The sequence below is a fragment of the Cynara cardunculus genome (genome assembly GCF_001531365.2).
Source record: "Cynara cardunculus var. scolymus isolate 2C chromosome LG 7, CcrdV1, whole genome shotgun sequence".
Taxonomy (NCBI): Eukaryota; Viridiplantae; Streptophyta; class Magnoliopsida; order Asterales; family Asteraceae; genus Cynara; species Cynara cardunculus.
Window position 1 is genome coordinate 5,653,894 of NC_037534.1, and position 25,410 is coordinate 5,679,303.

A 25,410-nucleotide genomic window follows, 5' to 3' on the forward strand; every position below is an offset into this window, starting at 1 on the left:
CCACTACCACTCGTACCATCAGCCATTACCACCTCCACCTCCATCATAACCACCTCCACCATCAGCTACCACTACCCACCACCACTACCTCCACCATATCAATTAGAACTACCTCCTCCACAACTGTCGATAGGGGTGCTCAAAAACCCGATGAACCCTACCAACCCAACCCGAATTTTAAAAAAAAAGCCCAACCCGATGTAACTCGATGCATGATCGATAAAAAAATTAGCCAACCCGACCTTATTGGGTTGGAATCGGGTCAAGCCCAAAAAAGACCAACCTGACAACCCGATGAACCCGACCTTAACTTTAGCTTTGAATTGTAGATGACAATCATGACATGACCAACCTCAACATCAAGAAAGCGAAAGCATCAGGGTTGGAAACGTCTAAAACTATTGTTGTTGATTGATGTATTATCATTTGGTTTAAACATTTTTATTGTAATATCTAAATATTTGATGAACTTGCATATTATCTTGAATGGTTGGTCGTATTTCAAAGGAAAGTTTCCTTTATTTTTATGTGATTTTACATTGTTTAAATACAACCCGATCAACCGGAACGGGTTGGGTTGGGTTGGGTTAAACTTTTGTTTGGGTTGGGTTGTGTTGAAAATTTTCAAACCGCCAACATTGGGTTGGGTTGTTAAAACGGCTCCAAACCGATCAACCCGGGCCGTGAGCGCCCCTAACTGTCGACCACCAGCACCATCACTATCTACCATCTTCACATCCTCCACAATCATTGTCAACTACCGAACACCACCATACATTGTCACTATCATTGGTATTGTTGGCCACCATTGCCGCCATCCACTATCACCACCACTACCTCTACGACATTGGCCACTACTACCTCTATCACCACTATCGACAACTACTACACTATTATCCACCATCTTCACGTTCGCTACCACCACCACCACCGCCCACCACCACCTCTACCTCCATAATCATTGTTCTTGCAACAATCTTCACCGTGTCTTCGCTAATCGATAAGGATCTTCCAAACCGAATATAACATAATTTCTCCTTTGTACGAACTGGGTTTTTATGAATACCATTAATTAAATCAAAATTTCCATTCAAATTTGATACTATTATATATGTATGTATTTATCTATATGAAAATTGTGTAAAAATGTTTACAAGAAAAAAGTTTGGTACTATCAGCCACTCTTGTCCTATTCTGTCATGTCATATCCAATCATAATTGCATACCAAATGCTACCTAAAATCACATCTAATAATGCTTACACTTAAACTTTATTATAATATAATTAACCAATCGGTAAAATTTTACATTTTAGTAGAGGTGAAATTGCTTCCATAGATGCGGGAACATCCTTGGTTTTATGTGCTTCATTATTTTATTTTCTATATTCAAAATCTTACCTGGTAAGAAGCATAGTAAGGACCGAGAGTTTTATTCAATAAGTGAAGAAAAAAGACCCTTACCCCGTACGCTTTTACCAGGTTTCAGATGCTTGCTTACCAACAATCTATTTTGATAGCCAAGAATATTACACGATAAGTAAGGTGATGTCCCTTACCGATAATCGCTTACCAGATAAACATTTGGTAAAAGACCCCTAAATATTCGGCCATGCCTCTATTTAGTCGGATAAGAAAAGACCATTTTACCCTTTTCTCTATTTTTAACATTTTAAAAATATTTCTCTTTTATTTTTCGTTTCTTTTTTTTAATGAAATTGTTTTAAACCCAGAATTTAAATCAGATCCTAAATCTAAGAACAACTAGACGAACATCAAGAACGTAAACAACAAACATGGGTAAATAAAATGACAGTTTCACCCTTGTACTTGACAGAGGAAAAACAAAATGCAAAGCATGAGCGTTTTTCTGTAATAAATAGACACAGCGTCAGCTTAAATTTTGCTAAACAAACATACAAGCAGCATCAGCAACCAACTGACCACAAGCAATACCCAATCCAACCAAAACCATTTACAACTCATCAACCAAAAACCTTAAGCATCACCTCCTCTAAGATTTTCCTAAAAATACCCTTGCACAAACCCTAATAGGAGTTAGGTTCACACCATTCTGTACCTAAAACCCTAATATCTATATATAACTATTTATATATATATATGGGTGATTATGCACACATATCACTACTTCACTCTTCAACTTGTCCCTTCAATTTTTTGTTGGTATCGTCTGATCCTGAATCGCCTTTCTGTTTCACCTTCTCTGCCCCCTCCTATTCAAACAAAATATTACATAGGTTAAAACCATAAGATTACACAAACATTAGCGTCTATGCACTGGGCATACATACCAAGTTCAAGAAAACCGCCCCCGGGGGGCTTGTGCACCATGCAAGGTGTGTGCTAACAGACAATAAGATGGTTTGTATAACAGGTTGTATAACGATTCAATGATGTGCTAGCAGACGATGTAATAAGGTATAACATGTAATACAAGTAGAACTAATGTATAGAAAAGCAACTTAAACATGTAGGAAAGTCAAGTAAGAAGGTTAGGATAGGTCCTATCAGATCCAATAGGATATATATATATACACACATACATACACAAACAAAGAGGGTTTTCTTCACATAGAGAGAAACTTCCAATAGTTAGTGAAGTTCATCCCGTAAGGGTATTGTGTGTCCATTATACACCTAAACAACACAGGTGGCACAAAAGGTAAAACAATACTAAAGTCTACAAACTATGTGAGAGTTGTGAAATGGGAACTTTCACAAGTGTGCATGGTTTTTAAGAATCAAATGACCTTCTGCCCATCAAACTCTCCCTGTTGTGGGGTTACCATAACTACTGATTGCAGGTCGCGAGGGATTTAACAAATGGTCACATGAACATAAAAACCAAGAACCATTAAATCCCCGAGCCATGATATCATGATACATTGCTGATATGTACCATGAAGGACCCTTGAAGAAAGCTAAAGTATTATGTTGAAAGATGTTACCCGATTATTTCCCGTAGCATTTTCACCACCAACAGATGTTACTTCTCGAATTGTGATGATCTTGTCTATATATACAGTGGTCTCCTTGGTACCTACTGCAGTCGCTCCATGCTCATCGTCCAGAGTCTTGCGTTCTGATGATAACCCACTGCACATAGAATAAAAACAACAAACTCAATCCAAAAAGACAATAAGCACTATACAGTAAAAGATCCGTCAGTTGAGTGACCTTTTCTGACAAGTTCTAGGATGCTGCTAAACTTGTCAGAAGGTTATGCTGTTATTAAAATTTTCAGTTAAAGTTATTGAGCAAAATAGTCCATACAGTAAACCACATCAACCCAACCAAGTTAAGCATGAACTATCTAAACAAAAATAGAGACGTACCGGGTGGTAATACTTTCCTCGGATTGTTTTATTTCCTTCTGCTGCTTCCTTTTCTTGTTACTGTGTGTTTGTTCCAGCAAAGTACTAGCACATCTTTTAAGCCACCCAAAAGGAGTTGAGACAGGAGGAGAGCCATTATCTAATTCTTGTTTAGTAGATGAATCATTTGCAACACCTTCATCACCACCAGTTTTGGGAATCGAATCCAACTTAGTCCGACGCTTGAGATATCTTTTTGCAACAGCAGAATGTTTTTGGGAATCTGAATCACATTCTTCAATCTCACTTGCAGCGATACGATAGGGAACATCTTTCAGATCCTCCAATTTCTTCAACTGTTCAATCTGAGCAAGAATCTCTTCTCTGTCAGCATGCAACAGTTCCCTCTGTTTCTCCAATTTTTGTCTTTGAACTTTAAGTTCTTCAATGGAATCATTTAACTCTGCCCATTCCTTATCCCTTCTCTCATGATCCATATTAACTTTTTTTCTCTCCACATCAAGTCTTTGCATCTCAAAGTTAATCTGTTCTGATTCCTTTGCTGCTGTTTCCTTAAGGGATGAGATATACTCAAGTTCTTTCTTCTTTTCTTCCTCAAAAGCTTTTTCTTTTTCTCGTAGGTAACTTTCTATTTCTTCACGCTTCTTTTCAATACAATTCTCTAGCTCCTTTTTCTGCATCTCGATATCTAGCACAAAGTCTGTGCGTTCTTTCTGAATTTTACTGAACCATTCAGAACGCTCTTGCTCGATTTCTCTCATGAAGGTTTCCCTATCATGAGAAAGCGATTCAACATCTTTTTTATACTGTTCACGTATTAAATCCTTCTCCAACTTCAAGACATCACGCTCATCCTTCAAAAACTTTGAAATGGTAACTCTCTCTTCCGCAATACGCTCTGCCTGAAGTCTCAATTCTTCTCTTTTTTCATCAATCAGCTCCCACTCTGCTTCAAACTTTGCCTTCTCTGTTTTCAACTGGTCTGCCTCAACCTCAAGTTCATGCTTTTGAGCTCTTATCAAATCAATTTCTTCTTTCAACCTGCCTTCTAAAATCATTAATTCATTTGTTTCGGTTCTCATGGCCTCCACTTTCTCCTCTGCATGAGAAATTTCTTTGCTTTTGTCATCCAATAATTTCAAAGACTTCTGAAGGTCATTTTTCATGCGATTGACCTCTTCTTTTTCTTTCTGCAATATAGTGTTCTGCAACTCTACCTCTCTTTCAGCAGCAAAGACACTTTTCTCTTTCTCCTCCACAGCATTCAGTTTTTCTAAAAGATCCCTCTCCTTGTCACCAGCAGCTCTTGCCTGAACCTCCAAATCATGCTCTTTTTCTGAAATTAAATCCTCCCGCTGACTAAGCTCCACTTCCCTTAATTCTGAAGCCCGCCTCTTGCTCTCAATCTTGTCCTCCATTAACTTGAGCTTTGTTTCTAGCTGAGCTTCAAACTGAACACTTCTTTCTTTCAAAGCAGCTTCATGATTAGCCATCACCTGTTTAATTCGGTCCTGCAGAATTTCAAAACAGCAGCCGACTATAAGCAACTAGCTCACAAGCATACAAAATAATTGAAAAAGCACACTTGGTAATTCCAATCCTGATCAAGTATGGATAATGTTGTGACAGAAATCCAAACTTCAAAGATAAAATGTCATGGGCTATATTTATCAAATATTCATATTCAAACATAAAGATATCAATTGGAGTAACGATGTCTCACAGATTCCTTGCTTGCAATTTCCTCTTGCTGCATTAGCAACTCTTCAGACTTCTTTTTTAACTCATTTTCCTTCTTGGTTATATCCTGTAAGCACCCATAGAAATACTCATACATCATGTAGCATCCAACAAGAACTTTTACTGATATGCATAGTATTAGCTAATAAAACAATGAAGAAATATTTGAACAAACCTCATCTCTCGCATCCAAGGAAGCTCCTTTTAACTCCAAATTGTATTTTTCCTCTTTAAGGGATTTACGCTCCTCCTCAAGGTTTAATCTTAATGCCTGCAGCTCCTTCTCAAGGCGGCTTATTTCTTGAGTCCTGCTAAAAATGTAATCCTCCCGTTGATTTAGCAAGGCTTGCCCATCAAGTAATCTTTCCTGTGATTGTTGTACAGATTTCTGCCTTTCACCCAAAGATTGTCTTTCAAGAAGAATTTCTTTTTCTTTTACATCACACCTAACATATTTAGAAGGCAAATAAATTCATAAGTTAAAAATTAATGAAAATTGGCATAGCAATAAATTTTCTGCTACATAGAACAAAAACATAAACATGAATGGTCATTATCAGGAACTTGTTTTAAGTAAAACATCATACAAGATCCACATAAAGCATATGTTAATACAAAAGGCACCATCAATCTATATTCGGCATGAATGTGCATGTGGTAATCGTGATATCTCCAGCCTTTCTTTCTGTTGAGCACTGTCTTATTGTATTACAAATGCCCAAACATAAATACAAATCACTAGATATGCTATGTGACATAACATAATAATGATGGGCGAAAATTTGAGTACAACCAGATCAGGAGATGGATAAAAAATCATACCCAGACTTGAATGAATTTATCTGCCTCCTAAGATCATCTTCACGTGCTTCAACTTCATGTAACTTTCTTTCAGCAGCACGGCGGTACCGACTAGCTTCTGCTTCCAAAGATTCTGCAGATTGCATCTTAGAATTGGCTTCTGTCATCTTCTTAAGGGCATCCTCCATCATACTTCGTGCCTCTGCTAATTTTATGTCAGCTGCAACCTTCGCCTCGGCACATTCTGCACGCATCTCATGCAACGCCTTCTCAATCTACAAAGATCATACTTTAGAGACAACTGTAATCAAATCATGAAAAATAAAAATTATAAAGTAGATACAAACGTACATTAGAAACACATTCTCTCTCTATTCCAAGGGATTTCTTCAAATTTTCTTCCCTTTTCTTTGCTTCAGCTAAAGCAGACATGTGGGCAGCATGGTCGCGCTTTACAGTCAGTTCAGCAGTCTCTGCAGTGGATTTCATCTGCTCATAATTGGCAACCCACTCCTTCTTTTCAATGATCAAAATGCCCATTTGATTTTGAAGGTTGTATATCTACATTAAATTCACAAAAAACAAGATATATAGTAAGTGATTGATTTCATACAATTAAAACCATATTTTTTACACAATGAGACATCAATTTGAGATTTAATACAACACCAACAAATGGCCATTTGATTTGAAGGTTGTATATCTACATTAAATTCACGAAACAAGATATATAGTAAGTGATTGATTTTATACGATGAGAACCTATCTTCTTTACACAATGAGACATCAAATTAAGATTTAATACAACACCAACAAAAAGAGGGTTATTGGATCATTTCATTAACATCCAATTAGTAAAAGGAATTGGACATACGATTTAAATTAAGCATGTATTAACTGTTTACCTCTTAAAAACTCAACCTCCTATTTGCCTTCAACTTTAGGGTTTGAAAAAGAAAAAAGAAAAACATGCCCACACAAACACAACAGTCTTTCTCACTCTTCAAAACTCAATATTGAAGAAAACATTCTATCAGTTTCTACTTTTCTTTTTCAAAATACACATTCAATGTACGAAAAAATATAATTGCAATTCCTGATCTGTATCAATTAATCCAAAATGTAAAACTCCATATGCATTAATGGAATTCCTCTCAAAAAAAAGGAAAAAAAAAACAGCTAGTTAACAAAGGAATAACATGTAAGTCGAGTTGTAGATATAAAGAAAGCCAAGAAGAAGATTAATCAAAACAATACAGATAATAGGGCGAAAGAGAGAGGACCTCAGCTTCGAGTTTTGCAATATGAGCGATGAGTGAACCTTTATCCCTTCGTTTAATCGATTCTTCATCAAAACCTGCTTCACGAAGACGCTTCCATATGGTTTCATCACTCAAAGGGCTTTTGAAACTCAAAACCCTAGAAGAATTACTCGGTGTCGTCGGAGTGACTGCAAATCGCCCCGACTGAGGACTCGCCATCCGATCGGAAAACCCTCAAAATCGACAATGAGATCGATCTTTTGTTGACTATTCTCCTTCGGTTTTGATTTCTCGAACAGCTTTACTCTTTTACTTCACAGCTGCCTTATTCGTTTCTGCTTTCTTTCTTTTCCGTTTGTATTTCAAAACAGCAGTGATTTCGTACGATGTCGTTTTCAAGCGGTTCGGGTTATTTTCCGGCCTGGACCGTTCAAATAAAAAGATAAAACAATTCTTCGCACGGATGTTTGGATTGTTTATTTAAATTGCTTATTATTTATTTTAAAGTTTTTTGTATTTAGATGAAAAAAAAAATTAAGAGGGTGTTTGGGATTGCTTATTTTAGGTGTTTTTTGACTTATTTTAGTCTGGTATCGGTGATAAGCTAAATGCTAGTGTTTAGATGAGGAAAAATAAAACTGCTTATACCGGTGCCAAACCGGTAATAAGCAGTTTTTTATAAGTTAATCTTTCATGACTTATGAAAAATTGTTTATTACCAGTTTACCATTTTAACCATATTTGTTAATTATTTATTTTATTGATATAAATTATTAATCTTATTGATATAAATTATTAATCTTATTGATATAAATTTTTGTCAATTATATGGAAGAGTGTTATTTTTGGTCATTTTACACGTATAAGCAAAATTTGTCAAACACTAAAAAACAACTTATCAACTTATTGTTTTTTGGTACCGTTATAAGCTAATCCAAACACTTTTTACAAAACTCCGTTTTGATACCACATAAGTTAATAAACACCTTTATAAAAAAACATAAGTTGTTTTAAATAAGCAATCCCAAACACCCCCTAAATATAAAAATATATTAAAATATAGGTATAAAATAGACAATTTTCAAACTGTATGTTATAAACTTATGGTTTTAAAATACATTTTTTTAAATAATAATTAAATAAAAATACAATTTACATTTTTATATCTTTGTAATTGCAATTGCAAATATTGTAATTTGTTGTATTATTTTTAGTGCTATGTTTTGATATGTTTTTGTAAGTGTGATGATACGAGTTTTTGTTACATTTTGTAAAAAGAATAGGAATAGTTTTTTATACATTTATTTATGTTTACCGCACAACTTATATGTATATTTTTTATTAAAAAAGGTCAAAAGAAAATACAATGAATTTTTTCATTTTGAATGGTTAAGTCTCTAAACTATTTATTTAATGAATAAACGATTTGATGTCATTTTCTCTTTCCTGATAAAAGATTAGGCCAACTTTCATAAAGGAAAGCGAAGAACCCACTTTTAGTTAATAAGAGCCCTACTTCCCTCGAAAAACCCCAGCAATGTTTGGACTTTTTATTTTAAATGATTAAATTCCTGAATATTTTTTCAATAAATAAAAAATCGAACTTTTGAAGTTTGGTTGGTTATCTACATAATTTCTAACCAGGAAAACTAAGTGTAAGTATGTAAACGGTAAGTAAGATTTTAAAGTACAAAAAACTTATATTAGTTTTATCATTCCCAAATCCTATAAAATTTAAACCGTTACACCCAACTGTATTGCAACCCCTCACCACCTCTTGCCGCCCAATCATCGTTCGTTCTCTATACAACACATCGCCATTATTGGCCCCAATCATCTACCTTTCACTTTTTTATCTGTTTTTTTTTTTCTTTCAATTCTCTCTTTTACAACAATTTAATGAAGTACGTATATATAGAAAAAAAATAGGGAAAATCGGGAAGAAAAAAAACGACCAGAAAAGGGAGATTGATTGCAGAGGCTAAAAGGCGCGATGGTTGGACAGCGATAGAGAACAAATGACAATGAGATGGTGAGAGGAGCAATGGTATTAAGTGTGGGAGGTTTGAATGACGTAAGATTTGGGTATCGTAAAATTGATTTAGGCTTTTTTTTGTACTTTAAAACCATTATAGCAGATTACAAGTAGTGTTTTTGAGTTAAAAGAATGTAGACAACAAATTCTAAAAATTCGATGGTTTATTTGTTAAAAATGTTTAGTGACTTGATTAATCAAAATGAGAAAGTTCAATGGTTTATTCGTAAAAAAAAAGTTTGACGACTTAATCATTCAAAATGCGAAAGCTTCGTTTTTGTTTTTAACTTTTCCCTTCCTTCTTTATAGTCAAAGACCAAAAACGTTTGTTGAATGGTGCCAGCGTTTGAAAAATTTTCTTTATAGTTTTTTCTTATAGTCAAATGGTGCTACTGTTTGAAAAAATTTCTGGTCCGATCATGTTTAGAGGGTTTTAGAACCCATTAAAAGGCAGACATTTTTTACCAAACAAAATTCATATCTTAGAGATTCAGAAGCTGCCTCTTAATGAAACTATTAAGAGATAAACAAATAGCTCATTAATCGTTTAGAATACACGTCCTTTGAGGTTTTTCGGATTGTTCACATGATTTTACCAAATTATCTGGTTTTATAAGTCAAAAGAATTTATTTATTCCGTTTTAAAAATTCCAAAAATTTATTCGCTCAAAAATTGTCAAGAACCTGATCGTTTAAAATTAAAAAATTCGTCTTGTTTTTCTTGAGAAAATAAATTCTTAAAAACTATAAATTACAAAATATCGAAGCTGTTCGATTATACACTAGAAAATAACAAATAAGACATTACAAAAGATAAAAATAATAAAAAATTATGTTTTAAAAACCTGCATTGGATCATGGTGTGTCACAGGCTTAACGTAGGATGAGACACGAGTTTTAAGCCACGGTGCCCCACGACTGTTGCAGCGAGCTTTCTAAAACACCGTGTTTCAATAAACGTGTAAAATAACAGCTAAGGGCGACCATTGCCAATTCATGTCATAAATACGTGGTAACACGGTTTCGTTAGAGCCTACAATACAAATTTATACACCAACTCTTACATGTTAAAAACTAGTTTCGTTTTCTTGTAATAATCAACAATCCAACCCTCGATGATCTTGATTTCGGAAGCTCTTTGCTCCACCAACCAATCCGGATCATTCGTCGTAGCAGCTCGCAGATCCAAGTGATGCGCACCTAAAACACACACCCGTCGTCAATATATACTTTCGTTCTCAAAAGTCTAAATGCACGACAATGTTGGGAGTTAAAAGTTACCTTCTTCCGTCACAAGAGCAACTATGCTTTCCGATATGTTCTTGAGAACACTGCACAATGTACCAATTAGTAACCCAATATATTCAAAAATGTCGAAGGCCATGTCTCGTAACTATAAGTTAGTTTATAAGCTATCTTTTCACAAAGCTACTCAAATAGCTTATTGGGGTTTTTTTTTCAATTTTTCTTCCAAGTATACCCTTTAGAAGTTGCAAAACATACCTGCCACCACTCCAAGGATCTAAGAGACCATTTGAAAAGATGATGTTGCTTCCAAATGTTTCAAGGACAGACTTGTAATTCTACATAGAAATTAACCACGATTATTTTACGTTCACATTGTTCCCTCAAAACAATCAGATTATTTCTTGAGCTTATTGAACAAGTCCCATTTCACAAGCCATAAAACTAGCTTTCTGAAAAGGAATAGATCGATAAAAGATTCTTACATGTCCACCGAATTCTGTAGTTATCCAAGTAGGCCTAGGAAGCACACGGAATTCGTTCCAACAATCCTCTGCGTAAGAAGTGGCGTTATAATCCCATTCTGGAAACATGCTAGAATTCTTGTTACTAGACATCGGCATAACCATTTCCGTGCATGCCTGTAGAAAACATACAAAAAAACCGATACCATTATGTCATGTAGCGTATATAATCACATAATTATTGCCAAAAAATACGTATTTTTTTAGTAAAAAACTAAAAGTAACTATCATACCTGCCAATTCCAGCCGCTCATGCCATGAGGGTCATCATCCAATTGAAAGCAGTCGGCTTCTCCAGTGTAATTGTAATAGACACTTATGCCTTTAAAGATCCGATCCAAAACGCTAGTCCCATCAGGAAGATTGTCGATCTCTTTACAAACCTGTTGAAATGAACACTTTCCGTTTGAAGAAATATGAAAAGACAGCAAGAAGTTGGGGCAATTGGTTGTTTTTCTTTCAAAAAGATAGCTTATCAGCTAACCAAACGGGGCCTTTTCAATAAGCTCAAAAAATAAGCTAGCTTTTGCATCTTATTTGAAGAGACATCAAAACCAGTATAAATAGGAGTGTATGGAACCTGGTTTGCCGATTATTCAAGTGTTCATTTGTATCTTACAACTACAAGCACTTCATATTCACATATGAAGATATTATAAATTCTGATTGGTAGTCTAACCTCTTTTATCGGGTATGCAGGCAAAGGCATTAGAAATTCCGATGGGTATGGATAGTCTACCATTGCCAAATAACTATATGCTGAATCCAGCCAGTCTGAAAGGTCTTCACTGCTCTTAAGTTTCCTGCCATTTATATCTTCAATCAATAAACAAGAATGCCCCGATGATCGTATTACCAAAAATACAAGAAACAAATAAATTCATACGCAAAAATTATTAATTCGGATGGTTGTATCTTATGATCACCATTTCCTTACAGAAAGATGTTTTACCCTTAAAGATCAAACCTTGATGGGAATTGATGAACCAAAAGTATATGGACATTGAACGCTAGAGGGGGTTCAAGAGAGAACCGCAAAAAATAAAGGATAACAAAGGAACCCCTATCAACCGTTGGATCTAACAAATAGATAACCCAAATTCGAATGTTACTGCCCATATAATCATGATTTAGTTTTGAAGAAATGTAAGCGCCCCTGTTATCACAACCGTTGGATTAAAATAGATGGATGGTTCGGATGCATCCACATGTTCTTACCCGCATAAGTGGAAAGTCTCGGCAAGATGATCAAGACCATTTGCTTTCTGACCCACAGAAGTTATTATATCCCAAGATTTCTTTATAGTGTCGAAACAACTCGTGCTTTCTTGCTATGGTACAAGAAAATGGAAAAAAAGGTTAAATCTTGAAAGTCATCAGGAAACTGAGAAATGGATTTGGTGAGAATAGAGTAAAGAATTCACGAACTCTGAAATCATTGGAGACAATATCATAAAACGTTTGTAGCGGCACGATATCCTCAAATTGAAGAATTGGTGCCGAAGAAGCAAGTGCACCGATAGCGATATGCGGATACTTGATCCTCATCCACGCAGCCAACACTGTTCAATTAACCACCAAAAACAGGTCAATATTGAATGTTATGTATTGGGGGTCAATCATGTGAGAACCATAAAAACCTTACAAACCATGAGAACCTGTGCATTATTTGTTATTTCACATGATTTTTCTCCTCAAAGACTAGGATTTAAGGTATTGATTAACATATATCTCTTTCAACACGTATTTGTTTCTCAATATGAAACTTTTTTTACGTGTTTTGTGAAACAGAAAATACATGTAAAAGAGTTTCACATTGTAAAACAAATATATCTTAATCAATAGTTTAAATCCTAGCCTTGGTAAAGTTCTCACGGTTCTCAAAATACATGTATCATTTCCACGAATAGTATTCATGTGAGTATGGATTCGATTCATAGAAAAACATGGAAGTCTTACTTCCACCATATGATCCACCAAACAAGATTACAGGAGAAGCCTCGGCAGATAAATTTCTTTTTAAGTCGGTTATTAGGACAGCATAATCGGCAAGTGCTTGTTCGGCTGTTAGATGGGCCAATGTAGAAGCATTCTTGTATGCCTCTTTCTGGCTTCCATATGGCACTGACTCGCCATAATACCGATGCTGCAATCAAATGCTTTTTCAAACTTCCTTTATTATACCAAAGATCCACAGTAAAGTTAGGAAAACTACTTAACAAATCACTCAAGAACTAGCTTATTTGGAATCTTGAAGCTTGAAAAATGAAAATTGAATCCAAATAACTTATGGGTATGATTGAGACTGATCAGAATTGAGATCTGTTCTACAAAGAGGGTGGCATGGAAATGGTTCTAACCCTAATCATCAAAAGCACAAACTGATGGAAAGATTTTGAGTTTTAAACAAAAGGATTCCAATTAACACCCCATCAATTAACACCAAAGAATCTTGTTTTGCCTTTTGATCGAACTGGGCATGTTTTGACCTCAAATTCAATGCCATTATATTGATATCCACACTGAAATACACATTAAAAAGTGTTCCAATAGAAACATTTTGGGGAAAACAATAGAAAAGTACTATAATAACTGAGGCTTACTTCGGGGAAGATGACCATGGCACCAAAACGAGGTGCGAGTTCCCAAACAAAACCAGTGTTGGCGGCGAACCACTCGATATCGCCTTCGTTGCCGCAATAAAGGAAGATTGGACCCATACCAGAAGGACCGACCCAATGATCGGAGTTGATGAGATAACGTTGTTGGAACGTGGGAAGATCATTGAAGCTAAAATGATCAAGAATCTGCTCAAAATATCTGGTCTCATAACTGTACTGTTCAACAAGATTGATTTTGGTTTTCTGATTCCTGCCGAGAAACTGAGGCAGCCGACGAGACTCCAATGTTGATGAAAGAATAGAGACGAGTAAGAAGAAGAATACGAGAGAATCGAACAAGGGTTTTGCCATGTTTTCGGAGGGTGGCGATGAAGAAAGAACACTGGGGTGGACGTGTGGTGGCCAAGGTGAAGGGAAAAAAATCTACAGCCTCCATTTTTTTTTTTTCCTTCGTTAACCCGTATATCTAATCCGTTAATTCTACGATGACCACCAGCTTACACATAGATGACTTACCTGCTTTACAGATAATTCAAAGCCATTGCATTTGAACTTTTATGACCATAAAAGGATTTTTATTTATTATTGGATTTGAACACCTCCTAATATTTTTGATTTATTAAACTCAAATCAATCAAATACCAACCTTATGGTTTACCGTCTCCATTTTACTTATCTCCATTTTACTTTTACTTATCCAATCCCTATCCTTCCAATAAAAATTTGACACCTAATTATATTTTGTATCAATTAAATAAATTTAAAACTTATTAACACCATTAATTAAATTAATTAACGGATTATATTTATTGATTATTAATTTGTGATATCTACTCAACTCAAATATTAATTTGGGTTAGATTTCTATTAAACTGATTTTTTACTATAATTATATTGTTGAATTTTGTCAGTGTCATTTTTATGTTGTTGACTTCGATATGATCTATGTGGATATTGTTGTTGTTCTTAAAGTGATTGGATATGATATTATAAATTTTCTTTTTTTATAAAAGTAATTATGTTAATAGTTATCCGAGTTTCTGGATCCACCAAAAAACATCATCGCGAAAGCTTTCCGGTTGGAGGTGAGCTAAAAAGGAATTGTACACGTTGGCCTAATTCACTTCAATAGAACTAGGAAAGCATAGCACTTTTCGCAGCTCGAGACATTAAGTGTTTGATTGGGTCACATCTTGTCACAATATGAACGGAAACGATTCAATTGAGCTCTAACCGGCTAAACCCGCTTTGGTGGCCCACCCCAAGTCTTGTCCATAGGTGACTTGTTTGTATCTCTTTTATTAGGTCTATGGTCGTCAATGGTAAGTGAGTTTGAGTGCTTGCACCGCCATACGTGTACAATTAGTATTGTTTGGTAATAAGTTATCTATGTTGGGCCTCAACATTCTTGTCCAATACCCAATTCTTTATGGGCCGAACTTAAGTGGGCTGCCAATTCAAATACCATATTTAATGGACTATACTTTTATCATGCTAGAAAGATACTAACACAATGCAGCGAGATACATCTCGATTTTAATGTTTTGTGTTTTTTTGTCTCAGGTAATGTTATAATACGATTTTATATGGTTTTGAGAAAATGATAATGTTTTTATTTTTAAATATGATATAAATATTAAGATATCATAAAGAATTGAAAAAAAATAATATTGATATTAGTACTAAACTAACTATTTAAAATTTCTTTCTTTTTTGTGTATTTCTTTAATTCATTTTTTTATTTTTTGTTTAATAATATATTTTTTTTATAAAGATAACAATTAAGTATTTTCAATGATTATCCTAATCATATTTTAAATTTTTTATATTTAAAATGAGATATTTATTCTTTCGATTATGTTTATCTGCAGTTAGTTACACAAATTCAAAACATAAAGCTTTAATAAGTTGTACCTACGCACAATTTACTTGTAATCTTGAATTTCAAGTAATATGCATCAATAAACAATATTTCATGCATAAAAAATTATTTTTAAGAGTTTTTGTCAAATGCTTTATAATATAGTATAAATATAAATTAATTCATAATTTATTAAAAATTGTAAAATACCATTAAATTAAATGAAACAAGAAACACCCTAAACAACATCTTCAGCAAAAAATTTCAAATAGATTAAATAAACATCTTATTTTTTTATTTTATTTTTCAATAGATTCTTTATATTATTCTTTAAAATAGAAAAAACTAAATAGAATTTCAAGTTTGAATAATTCTGTTAAACCTGGTGTGAGGAGAGAAAGGATTTTTCCTTTAATTTATTCACACTAATGCGCTTAAATTATTATTGTTTTATATAAAATAAATTAAAAGTGTATTGAGATAATAAAATTATAAAATATTTTAATAATACAATTAATGTTGAAATCTTTAACTATAGAATCTGTTAAAGTTAAATGTAAATTTCTATTATAGATATAGAGTAGAGGTTGGAGATGCTCTAACACATTTATTTCCTAATGTCATCGATTGTGTACTTTGCATTAGTTATAGCTTAGCAAATGAAACGTCATCATTTGCAATACTCCTTACAAGTATGAGCGTAACCGCTTCATTAATAATTACAATAGCATCTAATTCGCAACCATCTTTAGAAAAAAGTGACCATAAATTAAATACTAGAATTCCATCGCCCATAGCTCGTCACATACGAAGCTATAATGTACTAAACAACAACAAACATAGCTCAACAAAACCGAATAGTCATTAATGGGCCGTTTATCAAATGCTTACCCGGTAAGAACAGTGATAAGGACCAAGAGTTTTACTTTGTAAGTGATTGTGACGCCTCTTACCCAGTTAGTGTTTACTTGGTAAATTGTTCCATACGATGTTATTTTAATGGACTATAATTTTACCCGACAAGAAAAACAAAAGTGTTGATTCTTACCCGTAAACACTTAGCTTTTGAGTAAACGACCCCTAAGGGGTTGTTCACCCAAATGCTTACCCGGTAAATGTTTATCGGTAGGAGTCAACATTATAATTTACTTTGATGCGTAAGATTTTAGTACATCAAAACGTATCGAATGTAACAATTTACCGGGTAACCGCTTACCTGGGTAAGAGTCATCATTTTCACTTACTGGGTAAGATTCTTCATCCTTACCGTCGCTCTTATCCGGTAAGATTCTTCGTCTTTGTCATGTTCATCCGTGAGGAAATTTATCCAGTAAACAATTACCAAGTAAGTGTTTAGTAAACGACCTCTAAGTCTAACTAGTTTAAACCTTGAGCTCACGACGACTTGGAGTATGAGATTCACCTTATGACCCACTAACTTCTTACCCGATTCATACTAGTAACCAAGGGTTGTACCCCCAGGTCGTGTGTCAAGTCGATTGCGCCTAAAACTTTGCCAAGTACAAGGACTTACAAGGTAATTTCACGACCCTATTCGTTGTATATATCGTACGCACATACAATAGCCAACTAGCAACATATGCGACTTGGGCCAAAACCCAAGTCACTTGCCCAGTCATGTAACACTATGTTTTACAAAATTTCAGGGTTATACATATCACCCGTACCACCAAAATATCCAACAGTAATTATTAAAAATCAATAATTAGAACAATACATTTTTTGTCATACTATTATTAACAAACAACGGTTCATTGAATGATTTGAAATTATGCTTATAGTCAAATACCTAACAGTCCACACAACCTTTTCAGATATATGCGTAGTTTAAGTTTGATGAAAGGAAAGGTTGAATAAAGTTGTTTCAAGATTCTGACGAGTTGATAACACGATATTTACTCTTGTCCGTAATAAAAATTATAGTCCAAACAAATATTATATATATATATATATATATATATATATATATATATATATATATATATATATAGACTTGGGATCATGTGAGACCAAAAGTTTTTCGTGAGATTCGTAAGACCAATTCTCAACCCTTGGATTAGATCTACAATTTTAACATTCATAATCACAAAATTGCCACGAGACTTCTCAATAATCATAAAATTGTCACCATGCAACTTTAAACCATTAGATCATAAAGTTGATCAATGAATATAAATTGGTCTTACGAATTTTACGAAAAACCTTTGATCTCATATGAATTCAACCTATATATATATATATATATATATATATATATATATATATATATATATATATATCATCTGGTTTACACCTATATCTAAATAGGTTTCCCCTAGCAGCCAACAAGTTGGTCAAAATTGGGTATGTTTCCAACCACCCAATTGTTTCCCCCACCTAATAAACTCTCCATTCAACAAACCCCACACACACACACACACTATGACTCTTTGCAATGTGGATGGATGTTAACAAGTCCACCTTTCTCCACTTAACCAATTTATCAGTTAATTTGGTGGATGATTTCAATAAGTCATCTCCATGCTTTTATAACAAATTAAAAAAAAATTAATATATATATATATATAATTAATATAAATTTTCTTAAAACTTGCAGTAGAAAAATCAGATGTTATAATTATAAGAAAAAAGTAATGATAACAAGGATATGTCGTTTTCCTTTTTAATAAATTAAATTTAGTATTGCTTGGTTTATTTTATATTAATTATATTTGGCTTTTTAAATACAAACAAATCAATGATATGATGCTTCCTATTTAACACCCCTATCTTATCCTTCAAATTTTCCAAGTTGGTGGAATCAATCATTGTACCACAAATACTAAATTTTAAAAAATAAATATTAAATCCAAATTAATTAGAATTTTTACCATTTTGTTTTTATTGATATATTTACTTAATAATACTCTGAAAGTAAATTTAAATTTATTATTTTTAATTTATGTTGTTTGGAAAAGAATAATAATAAAGGAAAATAAAAATGAAAATGAAAATGAAAATGAAAGTAGAAGAGTGGTGATGAGATGGGTGGAAGTCCATGATAAGAAGTGGGACAGGAAGCAGGCAACATTGGTCGGACGGCCATAAACAACGGACCCAATAAAAGCGAAAAAAGAAAAGAAATCTTGAATTCAAAGCCATCATAATTGCCAACATCTACGTACCACACAATCATCAATTCAATTCTACGAATCCAATCCAAATCATTTGGTGGGTCCCCACCTGTCGTCTTTTGACATGTGTCCTTTTCCCATTCGTTTGTTTTAGTTTTATGGTTTCGTGTTCTAACTAATCCCTCCCCACCATCCCAAACAACACGCCATAGTTTCCAAGAAAATAATGGGTTTCCACTTGATTTCAAAACTATAATAGTTTGGTAAAAAGAAATATTATATATATATATATATATATATATATATATAGGTGAGTTATTATACAACCTCTTATATTTGTATAACTAATACAACTCAATTTCAATCATTCATTTAATTTGATGAATATGTAATTTCATAAAAAAATTTATTGTTTTCTAATATAAAGTATTGATCATAATTAATGAACCGTATTCATCTTTTATAAATATTTAAATCATAATATATGAACTCTCATAATTTCTATAAATATTTTAATTTATTGGGTTGCATTAGTTGTACAAATGCATTGAGTTGCATTTGAAACAAATTCTCTCTCTCTCTCTCTCTTATATATATATATATATATATATATAGGGGCCTAATCAAATGAGAATTAATTAATTTGTGGTAACTGTGAGGTCCAATCTCAATCACAAATCAATAGATAGGAAACTTATAATTTTGGTAATTTTTAATTAAAATTTTAATGCAAGAACATTTTAGGTATTTTCTTCTCTTCTCTTCTCTCTCCGTTTGCATGCCTTTGGCCAACGTTCTCCGGTGATACCACAGTGTTATCACAATGCATATTATATGTGATTAGGTATTACATTGTGGTCGTTTGTGCGGTCGATCAGATATATGACACAGTGGTATGACAATGCATCTTATATGTGCTTGATTATCACATTGTGGTATCACCGGAGGATGGTGGCCGGAGGTCGGAAGACGGGGATGTAAAGAGAAGAGAGGAGATAAGATAGAAAATACCTAAAATATCCTTACATTAAAATTTTAATTAAAAATTACCAAAATTATAAATTTTCTAATTTATTTATTGATTCGTGGTTGAGATTGGATCTCACGGTTACTACAAACTAGTCAGTTCTCCCTTGAATGAACCCCTATATATATAAATGTAAACTTTTTATAGTTTGAATTTTGTTAAAACTAAGAACATTAATGTGATAAAAACAATTTTCATTTTCAACTAAATGTTAATAATAAACATATAAAATATTCATATGTCGTAAAAATTAGCTTATAAGATAAATAGAAATTATATAAAATGATGATACTTTTTGTTGTTTATGTATTTTATAAAATACATAATTGAAAAAAAAAATGAAAAAAAATTGGAACTTATTTAAACAATACACAAAATAACTTTCCTAAAAGTTAATTTATGATTTATCAAACGAAACATATTGAAATGGTTTTTAAAAATGTTATTCTTATTTAGTTATCAAATATGACCTGAGACTTGGGATCATGTAACACAAAGAGTTTTTCGTGAGACCCGTAAGACAAATTCTCAACTCTTGGATTAGATCTACAGTCTGAACATTCATAATCACAAAATTGCCACGAGACTTCTCAATAATCACAAAATTGTCACCGTTCAACTTTAGACCATTAGATCATTAACTTATAAAGTTGATAAATGAATATAAATTAGTCTTACGGGCCTCATGAAAAACCCTTAGTCTCACGTGAACCCAATCCTATGACCCGAATAATATCCAAAGGATGTTAATTTACGGTCACACTTATAATACATTAATACCCTTGTTTTCTTAATTTTATTTTATTAAAAAATATCTTAAATATTAAAAAAAAATTGAAAGACAACATATTGTTTATTAAAAACAATTTTTTAATTAAAAATATTTTTTTCGAGATTAAAAGCGTGATAATTGGATTATTTAATCTTTGAACTATTGTATGAAATTTTATTTATTTATAACAAAAAAAAAAGAATTATAGGTTGATTATTTTTCGTTAGTAAAATATTGCTAACAATTACATACTAAATATAATGTCGTAATAGCTATTATGTTGATTAATATTATGTTATAGTTATGTCTTTTTATCTGATTTGGAGTGATTTTTATATCATTTTCATAAAATATTAAAGTTTTAATTATTCGGTATATATATTTTCGTATTGTTATTTTTATATTTTTGGTGTAATTAATTTTATCCGTAAGATTATGACGTTTTATTTATTAAAGTTTCTAAAATATGTAATTAATAACTAAAGTTTTTTTTTATTTATAAAATAATGCTAAAAAAAATTACTTATTCACAATCTTGTCTCGTTATCATGATTGTGCATTATTGAGTCGTTTTTGTCCGTATAATTCCCGAATTTCTAACTTATCAAATTTGAGTTTATATGCTTGATATAGTCTTGTATTAAAAAATATGCTTCAATATTAAACCACTAGAAATATACTCTTCCATGTAACTCCAAGATTTTTCTCATTCGAAACTCTCAAATGTCTCTCTGCCTATCTTTTCCAGCCAACACATTTGCATCAGTTTTCTCATTGCCTTCATGTTACATGAACCTGTATAGAAAGATACATACCCAAGGTAGACAAAAGAAAGCCAGATATACCTTATGTGGTTGTCCCAGCCATACAAAATTGGGCATATGGGCCAATCCCTAATGTTAATCAACAATACGATGTAAACACGAGGACAAGTTTCCAATGATACTAAGTTAGTCGCACAATGATTTAATGTTATCAGATGTTGATGTAAGTCATTTTGTTGCATATTTCAAACTGTTCAATATTTCATACTTAATTGATATATGCTTGATACAAGTTTGATTATACTCGGTGGTGTTTGATAGTTATATTGACCACTCTGAATTGTTGTATATTGCAATTAACTGCCTTTCAGATGTTGGATCCGTTACCAACATTTATATGTCCTTGTGTAAGGGGTGATGCACCCTTATATCCTGGATTGCATCAAGAAGAAGACGTGGAAGTTTTATAGTTGATTGATTTATGTTTTGATGTTTGCTTGATATGTTAATTTTTTTTAGAGAGATGAAATATTGACAATGGATGGTGGGCATATAACAAGAGGTTGAGATGCCTTTATGGCAGGTCATGAGATTGGCTTCTCTTGACCGATTTTCTAAGCACACGTTGGATCGTTTTGATTGAGCTACTAAAAATATGGGGTGGGATCATTTTGACGAAGCCTTTTCTTGTGAAAAAGTTAATCTATACAAAAAACTTAATAGAAGAGATAATTTTTATAGGTTTTTGAAAGTAAGAACCATAATTGTTGATCTTAAGAATTGAATATTCTTCAATACTGAATTATGATTAAGTTTTGTATATCCACTTTAATTGAGAGTTGAAAGATTGTACAAAAATGGTAGGTATGTAAAACGAGGTTGAAATGCCTTTGTGACAACTCATCAGGTTGGCTCCTCTTCGTTGATGTTCTAAACACATGCGGTTGGATTATTTATATATAATCTTTATTCTTTCTATATTTAAAAGTAAGAACCACAACCATCAATGTGACACCATAAGAATTGCGTATTCTTTAATCTTGAATTGTGATTGAGTTTTGTTTATCCATATTGATGGGTAAATAAAAGATTGACAAATAATAGTGAATATATAAAGGAAGATTGAAATGTCACTATGGCAATTCATGTGGCTGATTCCTCTTGATTAATCCTCTAAAACTCAGGGTCTTAGCTTATTTGGCCGACCCTCCTAACATAAGATTTCTGATTCCAACCCTTTTTTCCCAAAAGAAATCTATATTAAAAGTTCTATAAATAAATTAATTAAATCAATATATATATATATATATATATATATATATCAATATAAATATATACAGGAATGTTTATAAGATATTGACGTGACAAATTAGAATTTAGTATTCTCAAATCATGAATTGTGGTTGAATTTGGCTCTACTCTTAAACCATGTTAAACAAAATTATTGAATGACAGTTAAGTATATGAACGGGAATGAATGCCTTAAAATATTGGAAGAGTATTGACAATACACCATGAGAATTTAGTATTTTCAATTTTGAAGTGATGCCATAAGGATATTGATGTGGCGTCGCAATTTTTTATATTATAATCATCGTGTCACAATATTGAAATATTGGAAGGGATATTGCCGAGCACTAGTCAGATGTAAAGAGGAACGAGCTACTTTTGTAAAAAAAAGTAAAGCAGAGTTGTCTGATAATTGAACATTCAAACATATTTTTGGTATAAACAAGTGTACATTAAGTATATAAACTCCAACTTACCTCGTCATATTACCTTTATAACTTTACTTACATTTTCCGCTTTATTTCAAAAGTGATGAAGATTTCATAGGATTCAAACAACTGTATTGACTGTGGAACATCATTGAGAAACAGGAATACATGTTATGAAAGGATTTCCTGCATTTCTTTGGAATGAGGCGATCATCCACACTACTACAAATTCGGGTTTATAGGACACTTGCAAATTCTAAACGTCCTAATAGACCTCTTTATAAGACCTAATTTATAAGACCAAAAAAATAAAGTGTCATATCTAAAGGTGTTGTATTAAGTTTATATGATGTTTTTTTGATGTCGTAATAAGTTTTTTAAGACACTTTTAATATGAAGAGTCCCATTATCAACTTTATAGGACACTATTTGAAAAAATGTCCTATAAAAACAAGTGTCCTATAAAAAATTGAGTTTATAGGACAATTTCTCAAAAGTGTTCTATAAAGTTGCTAATGCAACACTTTGTATTAAAAAATGTTCTCAAAAACTTGTGAAGACGCCCAAAAGCGTCATATAAACTTATTACAACGCCTTTAGATAATACGCTTTATATTTTGGTCCTATAAATTAAGTTCTATAAAGCGGTCTATTGAGACACTTAGAGATTGGGGGAATTCTATAAAACCAATTTTGTTGTAGTGCCACTTTGGTATTTTATTGAACAAAAATGACAATATTATTCTTCCAGTTATCAAGAATTTCGATTTTTGCGAACTCTCGTGATCATCAATAAAAAGGGTTTCAATTTTTCAACCTAACGATTTTAATAATTGTGGATCATTTGGAGTTCTGGACCTTTGAATTCATAGATGTAATATCAACTAATGTTCGCAGCCATGTTGTTCAAACATGATGTTACATGTGACGCACCTTCCAACTTTGAGAATTATTGGGTATATATTCATTTATATGTGTCTGTCTATATTAAATGAACCGTTGTTTACCATATATTGCAAATATTTCTAATCAATTTTTAATTATGTAGATGTGAAAAACATGTTAAAATATATGAAATTCAAAGAAAATTATGGATTATGACTTTAACCCTAAAAGATTATTGATTATGTCCATTGATTCCGTCTTTGTTATGGAGATTTTGTTGAAAATGTTATGTTAATGATCAAGGGTATTTTAGTATTTTTATCTGTTATTTTAAAATTATTTCAAAACCGCTATGTATTCATAGACGACGAACTTCATCGGCATCCCTTTCCCTTCTCCAGCCATATAATCAAACCCAGATTCAAACCTTAAAGTTTTGTAGTCACTAAAATAATTTTAAGAATAAATCATAAAACCAATTATTGTCAACGAAATTTTGAAGGATATTAGGAACAAATTAGTGATCGATCCTTTCGATGGATTATCAAGGGGCATGTCGTCACTATGATAAGTTTATACTTTAATAATAAGGGTTGAGTTCACGTGAGACCAAGAGTTTTTCGTGTGACCCGTAAGACCAATTTATGTTAATTGATCAACTTTATAAGTTCACGATCTAATGGTCTAAATTGCACGGTGACAATTTTGTAATTATTGAGAAGTCTCATGGCGTTTGTGAATGTTCAAATCTGACGATTGTAGATCTAATCCAAGAGTTGAGAATTGGTCTTACGGTTCTCACGAAAAAGCCTTGGTCTCACATGATCCCAAGTCTTAATAATAAATCATCAAACAATAGATTATCAACAGATACCTATGGATTAAAAAAAATAGATAATATTTACAGACGAATTATCAACATAATTCATAACTGCTATTCATCTGTCGTAATCAAATCCCTCGTTAATCTTTCCCTTTTTTACTCTAATTTTTAGTTAATAAATTATAAAAATCTATCAAAATTCTTAAAAATTGCCGTATATAAAATCCGTGAATGATACTCCATTTTGTGTACGTACATAAAACGAATTTGAAACCTTGATTTTATATCCTTTGGGTTCGATCATCTCAACAAAAAACTTTGACCGAGTTATACAACCGATTTTGACTTTAAACTATGAGAAAGTCAAGGTTTATCCACATTTAAAGAAGTCGCATATTGTATTCATGTGGCTCTCTTCATTCGAAAACATTCGTATATTTTACTTTTAGTTGTTTGAAATTGAATATTCTAAATATTATTACAAACGTATATTAACAACTAGAAGAGTATTCACATAATGTAGTGAGACATATCTCGATTTTAATGTTATATTTCATTATTTGTTTCTGTCGATGTTATAATACGATTTTATGTGTTTTTAAGAAAGCAATAATGATTTTATTTTTGAATAAAATATAAATTTGAAAATATCATAAAAATTTGAAAAAAAATATGTATCAATGGTAATATCATATCAACTATTTAAAAGTTCTATTTTTTATGTAATTTTTTAAATTTATTTATTTTATTATAATTTAATTTAAATTTAATAACGAAATAATTTATTTTTGATTAATATAATATTTTATAAAGATAATAATTAAATATTCTGTTAGAACTCAA

General features: G+C 32.3%; 2 protein-coding genes across 2 annotated transcripts; both read right to left on the minus strand.

The window, feature by feature from the left end:
* Positions 1-1,846: 1,846 nt before the first annotated feature.
* Positions 1,847-7,546, minus strand: LOC112515435 (protein CROWDED NUCLEI 4). Its single transcript, XM_025122257.1, has 8 exons — positions 7,180-7,546; positions 6,248-6,457; positions 5,918-6,171; positions 5,271-5,541; positions 5,079-5,162; positions 3,356-4,866; positions 2,969-3,116; positions 1,847-2,233 (listed from the first exon to the last, which is right to left on the minus strand). Exons 1-8 carry the CDS (start codon positions 7,375-7,377, stop codon positions 2,150-2,152), a joined length of 2,760 nt encoding a protein of 919 aa, XP_024978025.1. The 5' UTR covers positions 7,378-7,546; the 3' UTR covers positions 1,847-2,149.
* A 2,483-nt stretch (positions 7,547-10,029) lies between these two features.
* On the minus strand, positions 10,030-13,974 carry LOC112515434 (lysosomal Pro-X carboxypeptidase). The gene is made up of 10 exons (XM_025122256.1): positions 13,566-13,974; positions 12,922-13,108; positions 12,391-12,524; positions 12,181-12,293; positions 11,642-11,765; positions 11,196-11,345; positions 10,924-11,079; positions 10,697-10,776; positions 10,475-10,524; positions 10,030-10,393 (listed from the first exon to the last, which is right to left on the minus strand). The coding sequence occupies exons 1-10, from the start codon at positions 13,932-13,934 to the stop codon at positions 10,254-10,256; spliced, it is 1,503 nt and encodes a 500-aa protein (XP_024978024.1). The 5' UTR covers positions 13,935-13,974; the 3' UTR covers positions 10,030-10,253.
* Positions 13,975-25,410: the final 11,436 nt, after the last annotated feature.